Source organism: Sceloporus occidentalis, unplaced genomic scaffold (assembly GCF_023333645.1).
Source record: "Sceloporus occidentalis isolate IW3139 unplaced genomic scaffold, rSceOcc1.0.p SCAF_4, whole genome shotgun sequence".
Taxonomy (NCBI): domain Eukaryota; kingdom Metazoa; phylum Chordata; class Lepidosauria; order Squamata; family Phrynosomatidae; genus Sceloporus; species Sceloporus occidentalis.
Genome location: NW_028316984.1, coordinates 18,299,676 through 18,327,009, shown reverse-complemented (window position 1 = coordinate 18,327,009; position 27,334 = coordinate 18,299,676). Strand labels below are relative to the sequence as shown.

Sequence of the window (27,334 nt, the reverse complement as noted above, 5' to 3'; positions counted from 1 at the left end):
TCCCAAATATTAACATGGCTAAGACTGGGCTGAAAGTCCCACAGAAATCACTGTGACTTTAAATTCATCACAGTTAAGTCTTTTGCCTTGCTTTCAGTGAGGTTTAGTTAGGACTTAACTGTGCAGCCGAGTCCTAACTGGCTGAGCACTCTTTTGACAGAACAACGAACAGGATCATAACATCTAACCAAGGATAAATTAAATCCTGATGCTGGGCTGCCCAGAATGTGATTGCTATTCAACAGATAGGCATAAGTGACACAGTCTCATAGGAAAACTTTTATTTAGTAAAGTAAGGATGGGAAGAATATTTTAAAATGTTCAAAAAAATATATTACTTAACTGTTGCGAAACCCAGGCAAGAATCTTGGACTGATGAGAATCTGCACAGATTGGGACTTATTCTGCACAATATTTGAAATTTATTTTGCACAGGAAACACAATTTTTCTATGCAGAAAATAATATTTAGGTGCAGAAATATTATTTTCTGTACAGAAAATCCTGTATCTTGTGTAAAAAAAAAAAAAAAAGCTGTGGTGTTTGTTTTTTTTTTAACAATAATGAAAAATGTGAATTTTGCGAGCACAAGTCCTAAACTGTGAATACTCTTTTTGCCTGCATGGTTTTCTAAGATTTTGTCACAGCTTCAAGAATATTGCTAACATTGCTAAAGAATATTGCTAAAATTGCTCAGCCATTTCAGCAAAGCTCCTGCCACATCCACATTCTGATCAGATGGTCAGGGTGGCTTAAAGTGCATTGAGCATCTGTCTCCTGAAAGTAACACTTCCTTACCTCATCTGAGTTCCCATCAGATGTTTTAAAGGACAACACTTATAAGTCATGTGGCTGGGAATGAGGGGGGAGTTGTAGTCCAACACAACTGAAAGCACTGAATTGAGAGAGTTTGTTCTATCATATCAAATAATCAGTACTTAGAAAGTTGAAAATGACATGAAATAAGAAACAGTATTGATCATGTCAGGAGAAGTATGGTTTCAGATACACTAGAAATTTATTTTCATGTTGCTTTCTCCCCAACATCTAGGCACTTTTTCGCAAATTCAGGTGACTCCTATATGGAAGAAGAAAGAACAGAATGAAGACTTAATAAGCATCCATGTTCACAAGAGGCAGTCTGCTTTACTCACAAGAATTATGGGACATGTACGAATGAAGAAGGAACGAGTTTAGGATTGTACCTGTTGATTCTTTCTATTTTTAAAAAAGAAATACCATTATATTGTGTTTTTTGCTCTAAATTTTATTTAAATCTCTTTCTCATGGAGAAAGAATACCTGTACACTATGAGTACAACCCAGTAAAAAGTCCTTCGTGATTTTACATCCCATTAAAATTAGCAGGATCAAAATGATTTAGTATTAACTCCCATTCTATTCCCCCCCCCCCGCTTCCAATTATTTCTTTTCATCTGGAGGTTGGCAATCAATTAGACATTGTGTGGATGTTTAAGTTTTCAGTTCTGAAGCCTTGTATTGATAAGGACATTGCAGATTGGGCCCAATGTGAAGATGCAATTTGCACGAAATTTGCAGAGATTATTTATGGGCACAATCCATCCAAAGTTGTGCACATGTAAATCCAATTGCCATAAAATGGGAAAGAGTTAATTCCCTTTCCAGGCTGTTTTGCAACCCCATTTATAGCACTTTGATTCCACTTGAATTGTCATGGCTGCATCCCATGGAATCCTGGCTTTTGCAGTTGAGGGAGGAATACTGGCTGCCTCTGACCAAACTCCAAATCCCAGGATTCCAGGCGATGCAACCATGGCAATTCAGGTAGTCCCAATTAAAAGATGTTTAACTTCAACTGGACTGAACTTTAAATTTTTGTTATTGAATATCCTTGCAACAAGAGGCTGGAACAAATTTGGTATCTATGATGGAATGAAAAGGTTAGAATACCAAAGCCAATGAACCTTATTGTATAGAAAGATTTCCCCAACACTGCATGAAAATCAGTTATCACAGAATGTTCATAATCGCATCTGATTTAAAACCAATTTCTGAATTACCTTTGTGAGTGAATATGAAGTGACTATCTTCTTTATCTTGGGCAATCAAGCAATGGGAACGGACCAGTACCACCGCCTTCATATTCCCTAGTTGGCAAAGTTACATGGCTGATGACAGTAGAGAGTGACTTATAAACATGCTCAGCTGTGGAGAGCAATCCATTCTTGCGTACATATGGCTGATCTACAGTGGGAAGAGGGAAAGGAAAAGAAAAGAAATGGTTATGTGGCATCAATGTTCAAATGCCTGTACTGCAGCCATTCACTCGAAACCACAAGGTTGCGAGTTCAAGACCAGCAAAAGGGCCCAAGCTCGACTCAGGCTTGCATCCTTCCGAGGTCGCTAAAATGAGTACCCAGACTGTTGGGGGCAAATTAGCTTACTTGCTAATTAGCTTACTTGCTGTTCACTGCTATGATCTTTGGAATAGCGGTATATAAATAAAACAAATTATTATTATTAATTATTATTATTATTATTTCAGTGTACAAAACCTATGCTCATCTTGTGGAAAGCAAAGCATTCTCAATTCCATAAAGAGGACATGCTCATCCAAGATTATGATCCCAACTTTATTTTGTGTAACTCAAAGGTTTCAAAGAATGGTTAACCAAGGAAAATTTATAGCGCCTCCTCCAGTGCCTGACTTACCTCTTCCGAATTTGAGCCAATTTTGGAAGGTTGACTGATTTTATTACACTGACCTTTCCCTCAAAATGGCTTCCCGTTGCCCCCAGTGTTGAATTCAGGCCCTGTAAGTTGCCTCAATGGCCTTTTTAAAAAACATTTTAAAACATGCAGTTGGTGAAGATCTGTCCCACAAATATTTATTTTTATTTATAATAACAAGAACAATTTATTATTATTATTATTATTATTATTATTATTATTATTATTATTATTATTAGCATAAGATATACAAAGCGACTGATGGCTGAAGCTCCTGAGATGGAAGTGATAAGGGGAAGTCTAGCTGAAGCAGATTCTGAAGTAGGTTTTAAAGGACTTCTTCCGACAGGGTAAGTGATGGTGGCCCAGTGAAGAGAGGAGGAACATGGTTTAGGAAGGATAGTTCACCACAATGCCCCTCTATGAAAGCAATTCCAGTATAAACAGGATTTCTGCAAAAGTACGGTGGTGCTTTGGCATGGTTTTCTGTCATTTTGATGTAGCCCTGTAAACTTTGTTGGACTGCAGGTCCCCTCAACTCTATCCAGCATAACCAATAGTCAGGGATGATGGAAGCTGCAGTCTAACAATATCTGGAGATGCTCACATCCTTGGAATAGAGATGATACACAATGACTTCCCAGTGGATTGTGCCCAAGCTATCAACATACTGACAAGATAATAGATCCTGCCATACTTGCTATAACGATATTCTGCATATGCTTGGTAATACTGGATGATGGGATCTGCTACACAATTGGTAATGATGGGGTAGAGAGGTTGTTTATCTTCTTTGGAGCTGGCTAATGAGCAGCTTCAAGGGAAGGAAAAATACACTGTGAGCTATCAAGATTAATTTGGTGGGAATGCTTGGTATGGAGAAGAAAGGAAGGGGGTAGAAGAATGTTTTGCTTTGAAGATGAATGAGGGGCAAGAGTGCAAAGATATTTGAATCACTTGTTCTTTCAATATATTTTGTAACTCACAGGTATTTCAGCCCTGACAAGATTATTACACTGTGAACAACTTTAGTTTTCTCAACAAAGCTTTCTGAATCTGCTGAAGCTTGTATTTTTGAACTGACGTTAGCCAGTACATGACACACACTGGCAGTGTTAACTATTTGATCAGTATGATCTACCCTCTGAAGATCAGATGCTGCTGGAACATTTATGAAGTCAGAACAGATTTACCTGGTTGTACTTGGAAGGACAGGGCATCCTTCAGCTTCCTCACTAAGTGCTGCAGTTCTTCCTCTTCTGTCTGCCTCTTGCTGAGACATGTCTCCATTATAGGGAAAGAGTGAGAGCTTAAGGTCTTAAACCTAGTACTTAGATGGTCCTCGCTGTGTTCAGGCTTTTGATCTCCAGAACCATTTGTAAGAGGAACAGTTCTGCCATTTGGTTTTTTGTGATGTGCAACTTCAGGACTGGCATTTGGGAAGAATTGTGACTGCAATGAGGCTTCAGATGATCTGGAATTTCTGGTGAGTGGGCCAGTCTGTGGTTCCTTCAAGAACCACTTCTGTTCAACAGAGGGAGCTGAGCAATCCAAAGACTTGTACTTCAAATATTTCGTATGCTTCACCTTTGATGGAGGACAAGTGGATCCATTCTGAACATTCTTTTCCTTCAAGGATTTCTTGTTATGTAAAGTCTGTGTTGTAAAGGAAAGATAAGGTGCAGAGAGAGGAAGAGAGAGCAGAGGGGAAGGAACGGAAGGAGAGAGAGAGAGAGAGAGAGAGATGCAAAGAAAATAATTATATTATCTATATTACAGAAAAGAGTTCTCAAATAGTGTGGGGGAAGAGTATTGTTGGGTACTTCATCTAAAGGCCAAGGGTGCAGCTAACACTACTGAGTCAAGTCTAAAATTATCCAGCAGCACCACTGGCAGGGAGGTGTGTGTGTGTGTGTGTGTTTGCATACAAATATGAAGAACATATCTAGTGCCTCTTAGAGAACTAGATTCATATCTCTTTGATGTCTGTCCTGTTCCCCCCCCCCCCCATTGTCTCTTTTTTCTGGTTAATTAGATAATAACTGTTAGGTGCTTTGGACTTGTTTCCATATTCCTTTACCATTGGCCAAGCTGACTGAAGCTAATAGGAACTGTAGGCCCAAATCTCCAGAGGGGCAGAATTTCCCCACCTCTATGCTAGAATTTGTTCTTGAAAAGTGACTTCTTACACAATGCATCATATTCATAACCTACAACATTTCACAGATGAAAACTGAGACAAACATGGCCAAGCAACATCAGAGTTTGGTTAAGGAAGCAAAAGTTATTAATGGGGAAGAACACAAAAGCTAGGAGAGGCAGCAGCAGTTGGCTTTTGCCTGAGCCGACTGGGAAGGGCAGGACTCTGCCCCCTCATCCCCTCTCCCTCCTGCTGGGTTACTGAATGCTTATTATCTTGGCACTTTGAACTCAGTTTGCAGCAGTAGAGGTAATCTGAAAACAAAATGGGAAAGCAGGAAGAGGAGAGAGAAACTGGAACCTTTTAAAATCAACTGGAAAAGTGGGGCATCAGATGGTTGACTGGGGCTGTCTGACAAATCAAGTAAGTTCATACATATAATTTCATCCACTAGTCTATTCTTAGCAAGATTTTGAATCTGATTCGTTCTTTGTGGATCTTGATGTAATTCTCTGTGAATTGTCCCCAGGGCCTTTTGACTCCTTTTGTACCTTAATTTCTATTCCCATTTTCTGGAGCTCCATCTTGAGGTTTTCCTGGTTCACTATCAACTCATCAAACCTGGCCCCCAGTGCGCAGTTTCTCTCTTCTTGAGCAGAGTGAAGGATCTGCACTTGGTTCTTCCATTTGCTCACTTGCTTCCTCAGGTACCTGCACAACATTCAAATGGCACAGCAGTGATACCAAATTAAAAGAAAAATGTATGAAAGGCAGCTATAACAAATATTGACCTGGGCATAGTGAAGCCAGATTAAGATTTCCTGAGGGTCCCATTTGGTGAGAAGATTTTCCAGAGAGCCTCATTGTCTGACATTCAGCCTCTCAAGATACCTTGAGGCTGCTCTATTGGAAGGTGATTTTGGTGAGGCTGTTCTTGAGGATTTATTAGAAACTCCCAAGGGACAAAGGGATTTCCCATCTCCTGCCAGCAAACAGACTGCTGAGAGCCAATAACACCAGCATGCCACTGTTTGCATTGGATCACAAGCCCATCAACCTATGAAGGGCTAAACAGTTTGGCCTGAGATGCCTCAGAGTAATCTTCTTCAATCTGGTCTTGGCTGTGCAAGCAGTGGATGTGGAGATAAAGATTCCCTGGCTCTGAAAATGTAAACCACTTTTTGAGTGTGCTCTTTTTCTACACTTCAGATTGATGTTCTTTCAAACTATGAGCTTTATCACACTACCGAGATCTCATGGGAAAACAGGATTTAAATGAGAGTTAAATTAAATTTGAACAGAACCCACAAATTCGGGAAGTTTATCACACCGAATTGCTGCTAAAATGAAATGACATGAAGTTAAACAAAGTTAAAGCGGAGAAAAACACCACCTTTTTACTTTCGGAATTTCCTGAAAGTAAAAAGCTGACGTTTTTCTCCAGTTTAATTTTGGTTTAACTTCATGTTATTTCACATTAACAGTGATGTCGTGTGATGAACTTCGGGCATTTGCGGGTTTTCTCTAATTTACCTCTCATTAATTTCCATAATGAAACTTCTCCAGAGATTGGGCTGAGGCTGCAAACACTCACCTGTTCTCATTCTGAAGAGCATTGATCGATTCCTGTGTTTTAGCCAACTCTACCTTAACAGAAGAAAGCACCTGCAAAAGAAATGGAGAAGATGGAAAGTACCTTTCATTGCAATATGAAGTAGATGACAATCACACAGAACAGGAAAAATGAAGGCTAAGATGCTGCAATGAAAAAACACATGAGAAACAAAAACTGCAAAAAAAAAAACACCCCACAACTTAATATAACCCCAATATAAAATACAAAAAGACACACAATAAACATCACATATATGACAAGTAAATTGTGGTGGAGCAAGTTCTAGTTATGTCATCATAATTCACCTGCAGGATGCCACCCCATGTGTTTTGACTGATAACTATGCTACAACTTTGAACCCAGTAGCAGTCAGAATGTAACAAAATTATGGAAACCACAGTCTGACAGTATGAGACAGCCAGAAAAGTCATCCACATATGGGAATCTTTTTTAAAAACTGCCCTGTAGCACTTTACAGGCTAATATATTTATAACAGCTTGAGTGTTTATGAACTAAAGTCCATTTCAGCAAGTACACGAAGTGTTATTCTCCATTGGTAGAAATAGCTCTATCTTCTGAACAAAACCCTGCTCTTACACGTCATCATGAAAATGACCTGGGATACATGAAGTGGAATCCAAGTTCTGGAAGGGTCTATCAGATTGGTTAGGCCCCAGTGAGGGACTACATGTCTGTCTCCTGAGGACCAGTGTAGCTAGGTATGGACAGCCTCATCACCAGAAGGGTGGTCCATCAGGTGACAAGTCGATCACAGTGACTACAAACACAATGACAATATGCAATACTTGTGATCTGCAGCCGTGGAGGCACTAACCCACACTGATGATTTCCCACTTTTATACTTACACACAACCAGATAGGAAAATATAAACATTACAATAAATGTCATTTAATTTAATATTTAATTAAATGCCAGATGTATATAAAATGAACACATTGACCATTAATAACAAAACTCCCTGGTGATACCACAACCATCCTAACATTGCTATATCTGTGGCGAGACAGAAACATATGTCTTTATTCATGTCCATAGAGAATCAAACTTTTGTTATTAGTTCTAAGTCAGTCATTTCATCCTTGCTCCTCCATTTGAAACTCCATTTGAAGTAACCCCCTCCTTGAATAACTCTTGCCAAGAAAACCCCATGATAGGTTCACCTTAGGATCACCATATGTTGGGAAAGAGTTGAAAGCACACAACAGCAACAGCTTTTATAAATTCAGCGGGACTATTTCTGAGTAATGACGGATCTTCAGTCTTGGTCTGAGAAATATGTGTGTGTGTACGCATGCGAGACTGCCTTTAAGTCACCTATTGACCCCATTAATTTTATAGGATTTTCCTTCAATTCTTTCCTCTGAAATCTAGCCTAGAGCCCCTGGTATTTGTTGGTGATCGCCTATCCAAGTACTAAACAGGGCTGACCCTGCTTAACTTCCAAGATCAGATGGGATCTGGTGCCTTTATGGTATTTAGGGGAGGGACACCGTTACCCTGTATTATTTACCTGACTGGATATTATTTCTGGGTTGAGTAGTCTGCTGTTATTTTCTTTCTGCTGTGCTTGGGATATTTGGCCATCTGAAGGTTTGCTCTGCTGAAGTTCTAAAGTATGTTCAAGTTTCAGGTCAGATGGTCCAAGATCTCCTGAGGAAATGAGCTGAATGGGAGCAGGACTGCAAGGAGAGAAAGAAGGAGGAGGAGGAGGAATTATATCATATACGCAACCATGTTCCTCAGTCTGACAACTAGAACATATTCCAAATAAGATCAAAGATACAATGACCTGGATAAAAAGAATTATACAGCTACTTCCTTATGTCAAAGAATTGCATGGATTTCATACTGAAAATCTTTCACATGTATTTTGTCACGCAATATGGTGTGTTCGTGTGTTTATGCTATTCCACGAAAGAAATTCCTGCAGCCATACTTGTGTGCATGCAAAACCTTTCAACTAAATTGCCTTGGAATGCTGGCGGATTCTCCTTTCTTTGGAAGACTTTAAACAGAAGTTAGGCCCAGGACCAATGGGCCTGAAGTAGCATGCCGCCACCGATACTAGGGTTCTGGAGTGCGCATCAATCACACGCTCTGGAACCCTAGTCTGTATAGGCAGCGACATCATGGTGGCATCCCGTCCACGTTGCTGCATGTCGCTTACGTCACCGGTGTGCCAATGGCAAACTCATGACATCAGACGGATGCCATAAAAAGAACCTGCTTTTTGCAGGTTCTTTTTACTCCGGTGGGACACCGCACAGTTTGTCTGCTATGGTGCCTCTCTAAAGTTAAAACTAGCATTTCCAGCCCTTCGTTTTGGGGCAGTTTGTTTTGACCCTTAGATAACTTTCTTTGGGAGTGGAGTGCTTTATTTATATATCACCACACCTTCCAACATTTCACAGATTAAAAATGAGACGTATGTGGCCAAACAATATCAGTGTGTGGTCAAGATGGCCAAAGGTGGAGGAAGAATAGACAAGTTAGAAAAAGCTGCAGTAGATTGCTTTTGCCTGAGGCCACTGGGAAGGGCAAGGCTCCTCCTCTCCTCTCCTTTTACCTCTGCTGAACTCATAGAATTCAAATTGCTTTTGCACTTTGAGCTCAGTTTATATCAAATGAAGTAAATTGAGGAGAAAGAAACTGGGACATTTTGAAAGCAGCTGAAAAAGTGGGGTGACAAAGAATTAATATAAGACTGGGGACCCCTTCCAATTTTACAATTCTATTATATTACCTGCACCCCTTTCCCATGAGACCAATTCTGCTTTTTAGTTAATTACATGGAAACAGTAGACAATTTTAAAAAGTGATGTAAAAAAATAAATAACCAGGGATACATAAAGAAAAAATGCATTAAAGAGGTACAGTACATATTTCAGTAAAACAAAGCCCCATAATAATAATTTAATAATAATATAATCAGACAAAATTATCATATAATAATAATCATTTAAGGTGGAACAAGCCTCTTTGTTGTTTAAACATTTTTATAAATAGGCAAAGGCATTCCAACTTAGGCAGGAATTGGGACAGTTAAGAAAGACATACATTGAGATGGTAGTGGAATAGCATACCCTCCTGTATTTCACAAATCAAAAATGGGACACATGTTTCCAAGCAACATCAAAGCATGGTTAAAATGGGAAAAGTTATTAATGAGGAAGCATACATAAACCAGAAGAGCCTGCAGTAGGCTCAAGCAAAACTGCTGCTACATCTCCTAGCTTTTGTGTCCTTCCTCACTAATAACTTTGCCATCTTGATGATTCTTTGATGCTGCTTAGCCCATGTGTCCAGTTTTCATTTGTGAAATGCTGGAGGGTATGATGTGGTTGGTACTTCCAACCAACGAAAGGCAGATGTTGAATGTTTCTCTTTCCAATCTTGAAGTACAAAGATCTAAACATATCGTAACAATGCTACTCAGTGATGGCGTACTTCTATCTAATTGCCTAAGAGGTATGCATGCACTCACACACAAACACCCTCAATACAGGTAACTTTAGTCCCCCAAATATCCACTATAAAATGAGGTACTTACAGTGTTTGGCCTGGGGCAGAAAAATCTCTGTTACCTGTCATCCCCAACACCTTTCTTCTCAGCGCTTCTTTCCTGTTGCAACGTCCTGGCAGCAAATTGTTTCGGATCATACGGAAAAATAGCTTGAGGTTCTCTTTTGCAGACACCTGTTCAAATGACAGAATCATGAAGAGCAGAGGTGACTAATTTTAAAAGCCCTGACTGAAAATATTAAGGCACCAGTAGACAGTACCATTTGTTTATTGTCTCTTTTTTTCCCTTGCAAGTAAACAGAGAAGCTACTCTTGGAAATGGGAGTATAGCAACACCTGCATTAAGACTAAGTATGAATGGCAATATGCCCATGGGGACAACAGTGGTGGAGGCAGGTAGTTAAGATTACCAAATACATTTCCCTCTTGCCTTCCATGAACCCACTCCTGGCTAGATTGACTTGACTGTTATTCTCAAGGTAACTTCACTATCACCCAAGCCTGAAAGAGCCAATGATGCTGGATAGGATTTCCCATATCTGTCTGCCTCAAAAGAGGTACATCAGATTAGTTAAGCAGCATCCAAATGAGCACTGGAATGAAGATGCTATCTTCTGCACACAAGGAAATTTTCTTCTACATATGGGCCTGCATATGGATTCTACATAGGTACACTGGGGATTATGTAGAAGATCCCAGTGTAATTTCTGACACTTTTATTCAGTATTCTTAAGTGACAGCCTTAAAGAGTGCTATCCAAAGTTTTTTCACGCTGGTTGCAGAAATGGTTGTACTTTCCCCTGCCCTGGAAAGAAATGTTTCATGTGGGATAGAATAATAATAGAATATGATGATTAGACAATAGCATCTTTAGATTTTTGTGGGTTTTTTTTTTTTTTTTGGCTTTTTGTGAGTTTTTCTAGAACATGGCCACATAGCCCGAAGAACCCACAAAAATCTATGGTTGCCAGTCATGAAAGCCTTCGACTTCACAATAGCATCTTTGCTTTTCAAAGGAAACTACCCTACTTTTACATAAAGCAATCTGTCAGTAGTTTGAAAGCCAACTTACATAGGGAAGCCTATCACTAGACTTCAGAAAAAGTAAAGGAATGCATTGCTTACTGGCCTGCAGTGTTCTATCACAGGATGTGACTTCTTGTGGGGTTTGCTGTTTAGTCCAGTAAAGAAACAGACTTGGCAAAGGTCAAAGTTTAGGCATTTCAGACAATGATACCTGTCCAATAAATAACAATAAAGATTAAATGTGTCAGTGGGAGCTTAACAGCAAAAAACAAAACAAACAGCTAAGTTCATCCATGGATCATCCATGAGTAATATTAACACCAATATTTTTTTTCAATAGATTGAATAAAGTGAAGGCATTTCTATGTGCCTCTTTTCACAGAAGACTGCAATTCCTGGGACAATTATTATTTTTTTTAGTTTTGTGAATGACACTAGAATCATAGAATCATAGAGTTGGAAGAGACCACAAGGGCCATCCAGTCCAACCCCATTCTGCCATGCAGGAAATCTCAATCAAAGCATCCCCAACAGATGGCCATCCAGCCTCTGCTTGAAGACCTCCAAGGAAGGAGACTCCACTACACTCTGAGGGAGTGTGTTCCACTGTCGAACAGCCCTTACTGTCAGGAAGTTCCTCCTAATGTTGAGGTGGAATCTCTTTTCCTGGAGCTTGCATCCATTGCTCTGGGTCTTGTTCTCTGGAGCAGCAGAAAACAAGCTTGCTCCCTCCTCAATATGACATCCTTTCAAATATTTAAACAGGGCTATCATATCACCTCTTAACCTTCTCTTCTCCAAGCTAAACATCCCCAGCTCCCTGAGTTGTTCCTCATAGGCCAAGGTTTCCAGACCTTTCACCATTTTAGTCGCCCTCCTCTGGACATGCTGAATAATCCACTAGCTGGATTATGATTCTGTAAAACCTTAACCAGTATTTTTGTGTGTACTTGAGTCTTATGGACTCATGGCAGCCCCATTAATTTCAAAGGGTTTTCTTAGGAAAGGTGAACTCAAATGTGGTTTGACATTGCTTTCCTTTGAAAGATAGCAATGCAGCACATGGTATTCCTTGGTGGTTTTTCCATCTGAGTATTGAGCTCAAAACCCAGCTATTTTCCTGGATTGGTCACTGGTTTTCTTAGCCATCTCAGAGAAGTACCAACAGTCAAAAGGAAAGAACAGGAAGAGTACTGTAGTAGCTATTAAAACAAGAAAAACAAACAAACAAACAAACATCATCAACAGCCAATTTAATGTACAAGCGAAGGGGCAAGATTGAGGGCACATCTGGCACTTGACTTGCTGAATTACTGTAATGGGTTTATGCAATGCCAGATTCATAATGTGCTAGGATCAGAGCTTTCAAAAGGTACCTTTTGAATAATCTAGGATTGGATCTTGGAAAAGTTGTCCTTTGGAGTATGGTTCCCAGAATTCCCCAACTTTGGGGTGATGTAGTAGAAAAAAGATATTTTTTTCTAAATTGCAGCTAGGATCTTTACATAACTCTAATTTCTTATCCTGCATTTACTTTAGACTTTGAAAAGGCATTTGTTTATTATCAAGCCTTTCACTTCTGCAACTCTTGATGTGTTTAATAGAAGGAAAGAAAAATGTGAGAGCAATCAAGCTCTTTATTGCTACTATTACTTCATGTCTACTTCATTATTCAGCCTCTCACTTCTGCAGCTACTCCTTGGAAGAGAGGCATATCTTCATGGTTTGGATGCTCTCTTCCAAGGCTAAAGCGCTATTCACAAATCTCCTACAAACATAGTTATAAAAGAGGTAACACATTCTTCTATAAATTTTGTAGTTATTCTCTTAAAGACATACATTGTGCTCATACTGTTAAACATGTTATAATTATTATAATTACATTGTTGTACTGTATATCTTCCAATAAGGCCGTGACAATATGCTATAAAAGTAACTGTTGCTCCAATAGAAGACTACCTGGTTGCTAATTGTATTATAGAAAACCAGAGCCTGGCAAATATGTTGTTTGTTTGTTTGTTTGTTTGGATTACAGTTTACTTAATACTTCAAACTACACTGACCATGCTGAACAAGGGATTGTGGAAGTTATAGTGTAAAAGAAAAGAAAAGAAGAGAAAGGAGGGGAGGAGGCAACTTTTCCAGCTCAGGTTAAGACATCTTGATGGCAGCATCTGAGGGCCATTTGGTGGTCCTACAGATGTTGTTGGCCTGCAAATTCCATCAGCCCTAGCCAGTATAACCTGTGATGAAAAATGGTAGGATTTGCAGCCCAGCAACATTTGGAGGGCTGCATGATTCCCAATTAAAGCAGCTTGGGGGGAAAAAGTGTCTCCTTTCATCTCAGCAAGCATTGCTGAGCCACACTATAGAAGAGGGCCTCCAGCCATTCCTGAAAGGCAAATAACAGCAACGTTAGCAAGCCCATTATATAATGCAATGCACCTTAGTCCAGTGATAGGAAAGCTCTTACAGACATTACATTTGGCCTGGTGGGTGACCATTTCTGTTGCTGACAACCTGTAGAGGGTGGGGAGCCAGAGGAGGATTGCAGGTTCAGACTGGAGCCAAGCCAAGAATCTCTCTTCTCCAATGCCTGAGTTCAGAACCTGGAAGAGAATTCCAGTTGTTTCAAGGCCTCTTTTGCTCTCAGGCGCCACAACAAGACACAACGCAAAGTCTGGTGTGTCATTAGGATTGTTTTCTGGAGTAGAGAGTGACCCGCTGGTTTCCCACTATGAACCTGTCTTGAGGTGTCAACTTCAGTTGCAAATACTGTAAGGCAGTGGTTTTCAAACTGTGTGGTGGGACCTCTGGGGATGGGGTGAGAATTTCTCAAGGAGCATAGGAGACTTGGAGGCCCCAATCCCCCCCCCCCCCATTCCTCCACTTCCCAAACTTTTCCTGTCCTGAATGAGAAGAGAAACTGTTTCCTTATAACATGTTAAAGTTATAGGAATGTGAGAATAAAAAAAAACCCACACTAAACAAAGAAAATAATTTTTATCCATATACTATGTTGAGGAGGGGGGATGTACAACATTCACATGTGGATTATTAGGAGCCCTAAATGTCAGTACTGCAGCCACAAGGTTGTGAGTTCGAATCCCAGGGGCTCCAAGGTTGACTCAGCCTTCCATCCTTTTGTAGGTCAGTAAAAGAAGTACTCAGCTTGTTGGGGGGCAATTGGCTTACATATTGTAAATCGCTTATGGAGTGCCAGTTCACTGATAAGTGGTATAGAAATATACTTGCTATTGCTAAAGGGGGTCACAAGGACAAAATGTTTGAGAACCACTGCTATAAGTCATTGTGGCTTTTGCATTGATTTCTATTATGGCTCTGTCTAGCTGTACAAAAGGTGGTGTGGATCCTTCCATCCCAGACAAGGAAGATCAACACTAGCAGTCAAAACAGAAAGCATGTTGGGTTGCCATTAAACTTGATGGATACATATGATGTGGATCCAGCACACATGTCTACATGCCACAAACAAGGCCTACAACTGAACCACACCTTTTTGCTTTCCCCTTGACAGACTAAGAAATTAGGGTTTTGTTTTAATGCCCACTTGGGAGTGTTTCCAGAAGAGGCCCTCACCGAGACACTACACCACATCATTCATGGGATTTTATTTCTTATTGTTATTATGGATTCATTGCCCCTGAGGCAATATACAATAGATAAAAGCACTTTTTAAAACATTCAGTAAATAACTACATACCAAATCAAAACCCTCAAAATAACTCTAAAATCAGTTTTTAAAATAGCTTTTATTAAAAAAACCACAAAGTGCTTTTAAAAACATTCAATAAATAACTGAAACCCAGATCAAAACCTTCAAGATAACTCTAAAAACAGTTTTTAAAATAGAGATAGAATTCAAAGATATAGCCGTGTGAGTCTGTAGAATCAGTACGTAAAGAGATCTTGTAGCACTTTTGAGACTAACTGAAAGAAAGAAGTTGGCAGCATGAGCTTTCCTAGACTTCAGTCTACGCCCTCAGATGCATTTAAGCCAGACACAGACATGGCATATATATATCTCTAGAACTGCCTCTGATCCCAGTCCCAGATCTCTTCCATTGTATTTCCCCAATCCTTTGTCCTCTTTTTCCTTACCAGAAAAAAAAAATCTGTTTAGGAAAAAAGATTGAGGAGCTGCACTGTGCCTTTGGAATGCCAAATTGGTCACACTTCCCAGTCTGGAAACTTTCTTAATATCTACCTATCTAGAAAGCAAAAGAGTCCCTTTTGAATGAGAAACAGCCAGGTGGAGTTTATTAATATCAGGTTATTGGGGGTCTTAAAGAACCCTATTACACCAGAAAATATTTCCGCTTCTAACAAACGGAGGTTAAGAAAACAAGTAGGTAGATTTCAATTGTTCAAACAATGGCCTGTCCTATGCATTGCCTTTCAGAAACCAGCAGCCATCTGCATGTCCCACTATCAGATTTTATTTTAGACAGCATGAAATCACCCACTGTTCTTTTGCAATTTTGCAAGCCTGGGGAGTGGTGAGTTTACAATGTAACTAAGTATATTAAACAGTGTATCCCGTAGTTCCGAAATTACTTCTAATTACAACATCTTGTTTAAGTTGCTGAGCAGGATGTGGAATTGAGTGTTTACTGTGCCAAAGTTTTTAAGAAATAGTGTCTGGATCTACAAGCTCACACACCTCAAATAGTGTCCAAGACTGAACTCACTCAGACTTGTTTCTGTGTCCAGTGGACAGCACGGCAATGTAAATGGCTTGATATGGCTTGTGCTTGGTGGGGTAAGGTTGGAAAGAACCCCAGCAGTGATGTTTAGGTTCCGTCAAAGCCCATAAACTGAGAAGGCCCATAGGGTGGATCATGCAAAATGATTCCTTATTGTACTGGAGACCACTTGGCTTGATGACAGCCAAGGCTTTATGGGATGAAGCTGTGTAGAAATTGTTATTGCCAGTACACAATGTGTTCTAGAAGTGCATTTTCAGCCAATGATCTGCTAAATGTAACTCAGACTCAATCTCCCTGTTATAGTTCCTCTGACTTACCCCACTGAAACAAGTACGTGCTGCAGCTTCCACATGAGACATGTTACTGCCTTCTCCAACAACTGTCAGGAGCTGTAGTGGAGGGAGAAACACATATTAGACTAAACCCATCAATAAGAGAAAACTGCAATCTTAATGATTAATTCAAGGCAATAAGAAACTGGAAGTACAGTAATGGGGGCAAATGTGAATACAAATGTGCGTGTACATATGTGCACTTCTCAGTGGAAACATGAAGAGTAATCTTAAGAATTTCAGTAGTGTTTCTCCCATCCTTCATCCCTTGAAACCTGAGGGTTGTTCTCCCTTAATATAGCCCAGCCTTGGTGAGCATGTGGCTATTCAGATATTGCCAGACTTCAGCTTCCATCCCAGATATTTTGGGCTACAACATTCACAGTCTCTTGTAATTGGCCATTCATGGATGGAGGTGGTGGCAAATGCTGGCCAACCAACTGGAGAGGTGTTTAGGAGATCTACCTTCCCTCCAGTTCTTCATTGTAACAGAAGTGAATTACCTGAAGTAAGTCAGTGAGCATATTCCTCACACTGGTTCGGGTAATGTGAAAGGTGCTCCCAGAACCCTTTCTTGCACATGTTGCATAAAGCTGAAAAAGAGCTACCAACACCAGATGTTGTCAGTCAGAATCTTCACAGAGTTGAAGAAATGATTTTCTAACCTATATTTTTGAGTACATTGAGAGATCTTGTAGCACCTTTGAGACTAACTGAAAGAAAGAAATTGGCATCTGAGGAAGCAGACTTTAGTCTAGGAAAGCTCATGCTGCCAATTTCTTTCTTTCAGTTAGTCTCAAAGGTGCAACAAGATCTCTCTACATACTGATTCTTACATACTAAGACGGCTATTTATAATAAAATGGACTAAACCCCTTCTATATAGTACCAAACCCCTTGGAAGAAAAGCAAGATGCAAAATTTTTTCATTATTCCATTCTTTATTTACTGCTTTTGCATCCCACTTGGAGCTTGAAGTGATGCTCATTGTTTTTCACCAGCCCCATTTTACGCTCAGAACAGCCCCATAAAATAGATTATGCCAAGACCCGACTCCAGACCATCCGGAGTGTTTCATGGCTCTGTGGGGATTTGTACCTGACTCTTCCCTATTGCAGTCTGACACTAAAGCAGGGTTGGAGATCACAGGGCCCTCCAGATGTTGTGAGACTGCAACTCCCAGCAGCTCCAGTGTTAACACAACTTGCATTCTCCACATTGTTCTGGGGTACAGATATTTTGTTATGTTTTGTTATAATAGCAGTTACACAGAGGCCAAAAAGCATGAACCAAGAAAGGTCATGGTGTTATTTAAGTATACTTCTCATAAGTGGTCATGTAAGACTTAAGGCTATTACTTAATGGCTGTGAGTATTGCTGCTTCCCAACTCACAGCCTTTCCCCAGATTGAAGCATTAGGAGAAACTAATTCCTGACAATAAGAGCTGTTTGACAGTGGGACACACTGCTTCAGAGAGTGATGGAGTCTCCTTCTTTGGAGGTATTTAAACAGAGGCTGGTTGACCATCTGTCAGGGATGCTTTGATTGAGAGTTCCTGCATGGCAGGGGGTTGGTCTGGATTGGCCCTTGTGGTCTCTTCCAACTCTATTCTATTCTATGATTCTATGTTCCTGGGACTCTAGGTTTTTGGGTAACACTAGACAGCACAGTCAGTGTTGGATATGATGTTAACATCATCTGGAGAGTTGCATGATTCACACCCCTGCTCTAACCACTACATACTTTTGACTTTTTTTTTTTAACAAACCATGAAAGGTAGAGCCAGTTAGTTTCCATTGCCTTGTGCCCATTTAACTCTTGGATTGTGCTCCGACCTGCCCATTTGCTTACCAATGTCTAGTGATCAGTATACGAAAACAAAAGGATATGGAAAGAGAAGCTGTGCAACTGTTACCCCCAGAGGAGATCTCCAGTTCATTCTGTATGTGCCTGGCAAGACTGGTCTTGTTCATAGAGGGAAAAATGCACTCTGTCAGCAGCCTTTTGATCAGTATGGAAGGTAGCTACATCCTTTACCTCTGTATTTTGTAGGCAAGCTGTCTCCTGAGAGAGCAATCAGAGCAGTTGCAGCTGATCGTGGCTGGATAAAACCCACTCCATTTCTACAATGCGATAAGAGTGACAAGGAGGAAGGTCAACAGCTGCCACATGAACGATATCATAACAACATAATATTATGTTTCTTTATCTGACTAAGAAATGTAAACGCTGTGAGGGTCATCACGGAGGGCATGATATCATAAGTTGTGATATCACAAGTGCAGTGAATCAATGTGCAAACACATACTTTTGTGTTCTTAGTTGGTAGGGCTGCCAGGATTTCAGAATAGCAAGCAGGAAAAACTGAAATTTATGGCAATTGGGGCAGACTGTCAGGAAGTGGATATCGAGAAAATTATCTCCTCCCTAAATACCAGATAAGAGTGCTCATTTCAGTTAATTTAGCCATGAATTTCTCAATAAAATTGCCATTATTGCCCACATTCTCTATAAATTATATGAGACATTGCATGAAAATACACATTTGGTTTCTTTCTTGGCATGCATGAACAAAACCCAAATCCATGTCAATCCTTTAAAGAATGTGTGACAACAATTATTAAAATTCAAAGAAACCTGAATACCAGATTTGGTTAGATTTATAGAACCCCTGTTCCTCTCATCACTCTCACATCCCCAAATATCGGATTTTTGGAGTCACATTCAGTCTATGTAAAGGACAAGCGTGACAGCCTTCATATAAGGGGCATTCTTCACAATAAGCAGGCCTGCACAACATACGGCCTAGGGGCCACATGCAGCCCACCAAAGGCCCGCAAAGGAGGATGAGCAAAGGCTTGCTGAGCATGGCTTCTCCACCATCTGGCTTTCTCCTGAGGAGGAGGCTGGGTGGCGGCGGCGGAGGAAGATGAGCAACTATTTGCCCTACAAGGGTCCTCTGTTGCTAGGCTTTCTCCTGAAAAGAAGAGGATGAGGATGGGTGAACACTTGCAATGCTCCTCCGCTGCTCAGCTTTCTCTTCAGGAAAAGGCCACATAGAGGAGGAAGAGGATGGAATTAGTATTAATAACGTTAATTATTATGAATTAATAAATATGAATTAATATTTAATTAAAACCTATCTGTGGCCCGAAGAAGTTAATCTATTTTAACTTTGGTCCCTTCCTACTGCCAAGCTGTGCAGGTTTGAAAATAAGGTACACCTGGCAATCCTACTAGTGGACTATCTTTCCATTGGTGTGTGTTTATGTGCATGTGCATGTGCATGTGCATGGTGTGTGTGTGTGTAAAATAAAACCAAGGATACACAGTCAGGCGTACCAGGCCATATTCTATACGCATCTGCTTGACAAACTGGTCCTGTGTTCTCTGGGCTGTACCATTTTGAGGGTATGCCAGCTTCCCCATGGTCTTGGATATCACATGAACAGTATTGCCCTATGGTTATATCTTCCAGATATTTTGACAAGCAAGAGGGACAAACTGCTGCACTATGAAACACTGATGTTCAGGATTTCAGCCATTCCATTCTACCATTGCTACCATCATCACTCCTCCTGCAATCTTTGGCCACTAAACATTGGACTAAGCTGGGATCTTTTTCTTCCTTAGGATTGCTTATGCTACCCAAGAATGGCACCCACACTGGGACATCTGAAATAGTGGTGAATTTTTCATTTTCTTTCTGGAAGAGATGCAACAGCTGAAAACACTGATTCAATTTAAAACAGCACCAGAGACACATCTCTTCCAGTGGTCCTACCTAGTCAATTTTAAATCATGAATTTTAATTTGTATAGGAGCTCATATGAATATATTTAGTGGTTTTACAGTGTTGTGTTTTAACTGTGGATTTATGTATTTTTAATTATGTTTTGTATTTTAACATGCTGTACTCTGCTCTGAGGAGAGGCAATAAATAAATAAAATTGTCATCATCATCATCATCATCATCATCATCATCATCATCATCATCATCTCTTTTGAAAACAAAGTCCTAGCTTCTTTAACATAAAGGGGGTGGAACCTGTCTTGACTCACCATGAGTACACCAAGTGAAAATACACATATGCCTTCTCTGTGAATATTTCCTGAGTTTGAAATACCCACCTCCAGGATGTATGCCTGGTGATAGCTTTATTGACATTTTAGCACCAAGGCACAACTCATCTGCTTACCTGCATTCGAAAGAAATATTTCACAACTGAATAGGATTGGATCTATTGCCAACCTCCCTGCTGACTGTTTATCAATTTTATTGTATACTGTATTTACTGTGGTGTGGTGTGGTATGGTATGGTATGGTATGGTATGGTATGGTATGGTATGGTATGGTATGGTATGGTATGGTATGGTATGGTATAATGTTGGTTGGTGTAAAGCTGTTACCTGATCTAGGATTATTATGATGCGTGGGATATGATGAGAACTAACTGAATACAGACAATTCATAGCAAATAAAATCATGCATGTGCAAAAGTCATAGTAAAATGAAATTCAAACAGCACAAACATCTTTGAACTATAATTCAGACTGAAGCAATGTCTTGAACTTTTTGTCATGTGCAGAATTGTATGTTGGTGTCATTATTTTGACAGGCAGGTACATCTTGTGCTTAGACAAAGCATGAATGCAACACCAAGGAGATTGAAATTCTGCAGTAAAGAAATTTCACTTTCACTACCTACTATGTTAATTGTTGTTATATGCCTTCAAGTCTTTTCTGATTTATGGCAGCCCTAACACAAACCTATCACAGGGTTTTGGTTTTTTTAAGCAAAATTTGTTCAGAGGGGTTTTGCTATTGCCTTTCTCTAAGAGGCTGACAAGAGTGTGACTTGCCCAGGGTCACCCAGTATGTTTTCATGGTTGAGCAGAGATTTGAACCCTGGTCTCCCAGAGTCCAGGTCCAACACTTAAACCACTACACCATACGGGCTCTTAATACTATGTCATAAATAATAGAAATAAAGCAATTTTTATCAAAATTTATTCTGTTCCCACACTTGATCTTGAAGAACTACACTAGGGAATTGTAATCTTGTACCTAACTGTTGGATAAATTCAACTCAGACTCTTTCTTAGCTTCTGAGATTTCACTAAGTATATTCATGTATGTCTTGCAGCTGTATGGATCAGAAATTGAGCTTCTTAATTATTCCAATATTGACTTCAGGATACTAAATGTTGTGCTCAGCACCAGCATATGGAATTGCAGGACATTTATAATTCTGCATTTAAATAGCAACAACACTCCAGTTACTGACATCTCTGCAGCAATTAGAAACCCCAAACCAAAATAGGGCTCAGAGGAAGACTTCTAAATAAGCTAAGACTGAGATATGATTTATTTATTTTTTGTCTCACCTGTCATATGCAGAAGTCAGGAGGCTCAGTGTTAGTTCTGGGGCCTTGGGTTCGACCTGGCCAGGCTTCTCTAATCTGGCTCTCTTGAAAAGCAACTTGAGTTGCTTTAGGAGCTGCTCCACTGGCAGGGGCTTCTGCTTCTCAGCTTGGCATGGGTGGCTTGGCAGGATGGATTGAATCAAGGAGGTATCAGCCAAATCAACTGTGAAAAATAAATCAAGGCATTTATTACAAAGTCCTCGCCTGTGCCCAACTGAGACTGAGCAAAGGATAATTTCTTATTTCAGCAAGATGAGTTGCTAGTTTCAAAGCAAGTGCCATCATGGTGTAATGTTCTGAGCATTGGACTAGGACACTGGTAGACCAGGGCTCAAATCCTGGCTTGGCCATGGAAACCCACTGGGTGGCCTTGGGCAAGTCACACTCTCTCAGCCTCAGAGGGTGGCAATACAAAACCCCTCTGAACAAAACTTGCCAAGAAAATCCTATGATAGGTCACCTTGAGGTTGCTAAAAGTCAGAAACAACTTGAAAGACCACAACAACAACCATTCATTTGGAGGAGAGGAAAAAAAACCATTACAGGAAGTAAGGTACACCATCAATTCTGACGTTTTTCACTATAGATCCACTATTGGATTTGTAGCCATTACCACTGCTCTATTGAATTTTTTTTCAACAGTGGTTGAATAAAACCTTGAAGCCAAGGTTTTCCAACTCACCTGAAGGCAGCAGGCTTGTTGAGTGAAACAAGACAGGTCACTGGGGGAGCTGTTTCACTTAATGAAACAGGACAGGTCACTGAGGGGTAGCCTGCAGCCCCCTCTTTCTTCACCAGATCAGGGCTGCAGCAACCACATGCTGCAGCCCCAACTTGGCTTTTCCATGGCGCAAAAAGGAGCTGCAAAAAGTAGCTTCTTTCTGTGCCACGAAAAGGGCGCCATAGCTGCCAGCACCACAGATTTTCTGTGCTTCTTTGGTGCTGCATCATCTGGATATAGCACTAGAGGAGTGCTGTGACGCCGCACGCCGTGTGGTGGGTCATATGGTGTCATGCTGGCATGGAGTGGAATCAGGGCGTGTGTCGTAGCAACCCTATAATGGACACCATGCTCCCACTCCGCCCCCATGCTGGCCTTTGATTCCCCTTAGTTCACAACTGTTCCTCCTCCAACACCTTGTTGCAGCTGCTACTCAGAGCCTGTCACCTTCTTAATACTAGGACTGGCCCTTTTCTCAGATGCTAGCCCACGTCCAGCCCTCTTGAGGTGAGAATGAGCTGTAGTGTTACATGAGCCTGATACATAGTCTCATTGTTTGCACATAGCCTTTTCAGGGCTACTACTTCCCATTCCTGAGATGCCACGGTTTGAGCACAATGGGTATAGGCTGAGGGATGTTGGGGTGACCAGCGCAAAGATTTTTAGTGGGAAATACCTCTACTCACTGAATTCTATGAAGTCAGTCAAGTGGTAATACAATCTTTAAGTAGTTACACCCTTAAGTGACTATACCATCTGAGACCATAGCATTTACAAAAGGATCTTTAAAAGTATACCACACACCCCATGGAAACATTATTAAGCCATGATGTTTTTGACTTGTGAATGCTCCTGTTAACTGACTAAGGTCTAATGTGGTGGTGGACAATCACAGTCATGGAGGAGCCATGTTGAGAATGCATTCTGTGCAATTCTCTCATCCCTAGGAAAGATCCTGGCCTTCAGTGCCCTTGTACTTGGCAAACCTATTACCAACACAAAACAGCTTCTGTTTCTAGCCTACAAGTAGATGGCTAGTCTTCCAGACCTTTCTTTCTTATTACATGTGACATAAGCCCTAAAGTAGCCTTCCCCAATTTCTCCTCTGCCCCACTATGTTGAACCACAACTCCTATCATTCCCTGTTCTCCAGCATTTCTTGTGATACTGCTCCATTTTGCCTGAGTACATTGTGGGCTGTTACTGCTGTTGATTTTAAACTGCTTTTGCATTCCTTATATTTTTATGTGGTTTTTAACCAGTTTTAGTAAGCTATCTTCAGAGGATTTTGCCTTTCAAGGTGCTACAGTGGGCCCTTGGTATCCACTGGGGCTTGGTTCCAAGAACCCCCATGGATTCCAAAATCTATGGATGCTCAAGTCCCATTGCATATAATAGCATAATAAAATTGTGTCCTTTATATAAAATGGCAAAATCAAGACTTGCTTATTGGAATTTATATTTCTGAATATTTTCAAGATGTGGATGGTTGAATCTGTGGATCAAGAATCTGTGGATACTGAAGGCCAAGTGTATGTACATTCTTTAAATATATAAATGACTTCACATCATCTTCCAGCACTTGTCTACCTCTAAACTCATGGCTTATGGAACCAACTCTGGAGTCCCTGCCTTCTTTCTAAACCTGGACAAAAGAGGAAAGTGGACAAATCACACGTTTTATTTCCAAACACTGGTGCTTTGCAAAAGAGTTGGTGGGTTCAATGGTACTTCACATCTTCCGGTGTGCTTCCATAAGAAATCCATTACATCAGTCTGATCCAGTTAGAAACACAATCTGCTAAAGCCTGGAAACATTTGAGCCACTCCAGTATAGGGTCTGCAAGGGGCAAAGTTGGACTCAGTTCCTCCCCAGTTATTTAGAAGTAGGACTAATCTTGACTGTTAAATGACTTACGCTGACAGAGGCTTTGCACAGCACGGAGTTTCAGGGCCGTTCTGTAGACAGAATTAGGAATGATATTCAGAGCCTCTGTGAAGAAAAGTAAAATATACCATAATCAAATTATCTTAAATATGGTGATAAAAGCCAGCTTCAGACAGCAGTTAGAGGTAGCAACTAGGAATACGAAAGGAGGATTCAAGGGTCAGGAGCATAGTTCAGACATAGGAGACATGTGGAGCACACAGGAAGTTCCAGCTTCGCATCCTGGCAACTCCAGGTAGGGCTGGAAATTGGCACCTATATGAAGCCCTAAAAAGCAGCAGTCTGTGGGAAAGTTATTCTTCTAGACTACCATACCCAGAATTCCCTCTGGCAGTGTGGCCAATGATCATGGAAACTGTAGTCTCGAAAAGTAATTTTAGAGGATGTGGCAAATACGGAATTAGATGGACCAATGATCTGACTTGGTATGAGGGTCCTTCCTTTGCTCTTGACCTGTAAAAGTTTGCATGAATACTTTTCCAGGACTATTGTGTATACTTACACGGGATACCTAAAGTTCTCTTGTTCCACCCAGCTTGCTCCTGTTTGCACTAGAATCATCCACATGGCACTTAATTCTCTTGTGCCACACAGGTTCTTGCCAGGTTCTTGCCATTAGGCAGAATAAGATGGCTGCCTCAGATTGAGATTACCGCAAAGGGATAGCAAATGCTGAGCCAACTAACTCAGGCCCTGTGCAGACCATCCTTAAAGGCTGGGTTGGCGGTGAAGTCAGGGCGTAGCATCCATATGACTCACACCCCAGCTCCACCCCCAGGGTGGCATGATGCCATGCTGCATAGCATCATGGCACTCTTCTGGCATTGTATCTACAGGACACAGTGCCGAAGGAGTGCTATAAAGCCGTGATGCTCACATCCTTTCCTGGGTGCAAAAAGGAGCCACTTTTTGCTGCTCCTTTTCATGCCTTGGAAAGGCCAGATCGGCGTGTGGTTGCCGCAGCCCTGATCTGGCTGTAAAAGGGGCAGCTGAAGGCTACCCAGTTAACTTATTACTGCATTGCTACAGTTGGGAAGACATGCTGGGGAAATACTCTTTAAAAGTTATTGGGATGGATTTGGTTACTGTACACCTTGACATGAGTGAAAGAGGGTATGTTTGTTGCTCTGATTCAGGCAACAAAGTGTTATTAATGAGGAAGAAGATACAAACAAGAAGTGGCTGCAGCAATTTGCAATTTGAAGTAAGCTGAGGACAAAGGGGGAGGATGAGAGAGAAACTGGGACAATTTAAAAGCAGTTGAAAAAGTGAGATGGCAGAGAATTAGTTGGGGCTTTCTCTGCTAAACTTGGACAGTTGGAGATGTGCCTTAATGGAATCACAATCCTGATTCCTCTTCTCTCAGAGGTGCACAGATTCTTTGCAAGGAAAAGGGCTTTCCAAGCAGTGGTGCCATGGTTATGGAAGAAAACCTCCCTCCAAAACAGTTGCCTGGCACCAACACTTCAATTGGTTTGGCACCAAGCCAAAAGAATGAGACTGTAGAGGGAGATTTCTATAGACAGGCATTTAACAACATTGTATTGGTTTAACCAGGTAACCCAGTGGTGCTCAGACTTTTTATCCTTGGGACCCCCCTTTACATTGACATGTGAACTTTGTGCCCTCCCACTCAGTGTAGTACATGAATAAAAATATTTTGTTTATTTACTGTATGTATTTTCATTCGCACATTCCTGTATATTCATTTAACATTTAATAAGGAAATAATAGCATTCAAATTAAAACAGTTTTATTTAAGTAAATTCAATATTCAGCTGAACACATGCTGAATTCACATCCAGGGAATTATTTTGTACCGAAATACACCTGGGGAGTTTTGCATGAAAATCATGTTGTTTCATGTGAAAAACATATTTATGATGCCAAAAAAACCAAACAAAAACAACAACAACAACAAACCTAAACCTTTTTCCAGATGGCTCTTTTGTAGAAGATAGCTTTTCTTGTGCAAAAACTAACCATCTTGCACAGACACAAAAATGTGGCTTTCTATATGAAAAATGTGGCTACAGGTAAAGAGTATTCTCACCGAAGTGGGCATTTTTTTTAAAAAGTAAATGTATGGATATTTCTGCATGTGTTGTAACACATACACATCATAGAGAAGATGCACTCCTGTTTGGGAAGTGTGCAGATATGTCAGCCAAAATTTGGGCAAGTTCTCTTTTTTATGTTCTACAATTCCCAGAATCCTTCAAACCTGGTGGGCTGTAGCTGTAAAAAGTGATGTTTCCAAATTCTGGTGATAGAAGATCACCAGACAGAGATGTGTATGCACATGAATACGCTTTTTGATGTACTCACCGTCTTATGTAAAATGATGGCCCACAGCTCCCAATCCTACCTTTAAAAACAAACAGTCAAAGATCTATTTTTCATTGGAGGCCACTGAATGAGATAACTGAGAACTTTGGTGGTGGTGGTGGGGGGGGCACTGGGCGCTGTTAAATATTTACCTTGTTGATCGGGATCCATCTGATTAAACTTGGGGATCTGAGGATAATGGTGGATTTCCTGTAACAAGAGGAATGCTACCACTTTTAAACCACAGCAGCAGAAGACACATCCAGCACCACTCATAGTATACATTGTAATGAGGAAAAATACAATAAAATGTCATTTCTAAACATATGGATGCCTCTTACACCTGTTCTTTTAATAAGATATTGCCAAGATTTTTATTATTATTATTATTATTATTATTATTATTATTATTATTATTTCTATCCTTCCAAGATTAAGACCCCAAGCAACAACAAAGACATATGCCAGATCATTGAGTTTAAAATTATATCCTTCAAATACTATTCACTTGTACAGTTTGTATCACTCTGTTCCAGTCAGCTTTTAATTGAAGCACCAGTTCAGATGGGAGATCTGCTGCACCCAAGGAAAAGCAGGTATTTAAGTATAAATACTTAAGTCATTGTAATATAAAATGTCAGCCCCCTTGCTCTGACATTGTGTTACAACTGCATGCGCTAGCTCTCCTTCAGTGAAGATCTTACCTCAGTGTTCATATATTAAAGCTTCCTTGCTCCACCTCCGATAACTAAAACAATTTACCTTCATTGTAAAATGATGTCCCAAGAAAAACTGTTCACCGTGAAATGGC

General features: G+C 40.5%; 2 protein-coding genes across 3 annotated transcripts in view; one reads left to right on the top strand and one right to left on the bottom strand.

Moving 5' to 3' along the window:
• Positions 1-1,196, top strand: part of ADAM23 (ADAM metallopeptidase domain 23) — a 115,651-nt gene extending 114,455 nt beyond the window's left edge. For both annotated transcript variants that reach the window (XM_089519322.1, XM_089519316.1), the window contains exon 26: positions 1,051-1,196. In XM_089519322.1, the coding sequence (XP_089375448.1) occupies positions 1,051-1,196 (146 nt within the window). The remainder of the gene's footprint in view (positions 1-1,050) is intronic.
• DYTN (dystrotelin) lies at positions 789-27,334 on the bottom strand. The gene is made up of 16 exons (XM_089519323.1): positions 27,286-27,334; positions 26,676-26,733; positions 24,166-24,240; positions 21,488-21,689; positions 18,137-18,222; positions 16,602-16,702; positions 16,084-16,155; positions 13,482-13,645; positions 11,136-11,247; positions 10,039-10,184; positions 7,999-8,167; positions 6,445-6,515; positions 5,402-5,561; positions 3,904-4,366; positions 2,041-2,224; positions 789-1,077 (listed from the first exon to the last, which is right to left on the bottom strand). The coding sequence occupies exons 1-15, from the start codon at positions 27,289-27,291 to the stop codon at positions 2,073-2,075; spliced, it is 2,037 nt and encodes a 678-aa protein (XP_089375449.1). The 5' UTR covers positions 27,292-27,334; the 3' UTR covers positions 789-1,077; positions 2,041-2,072.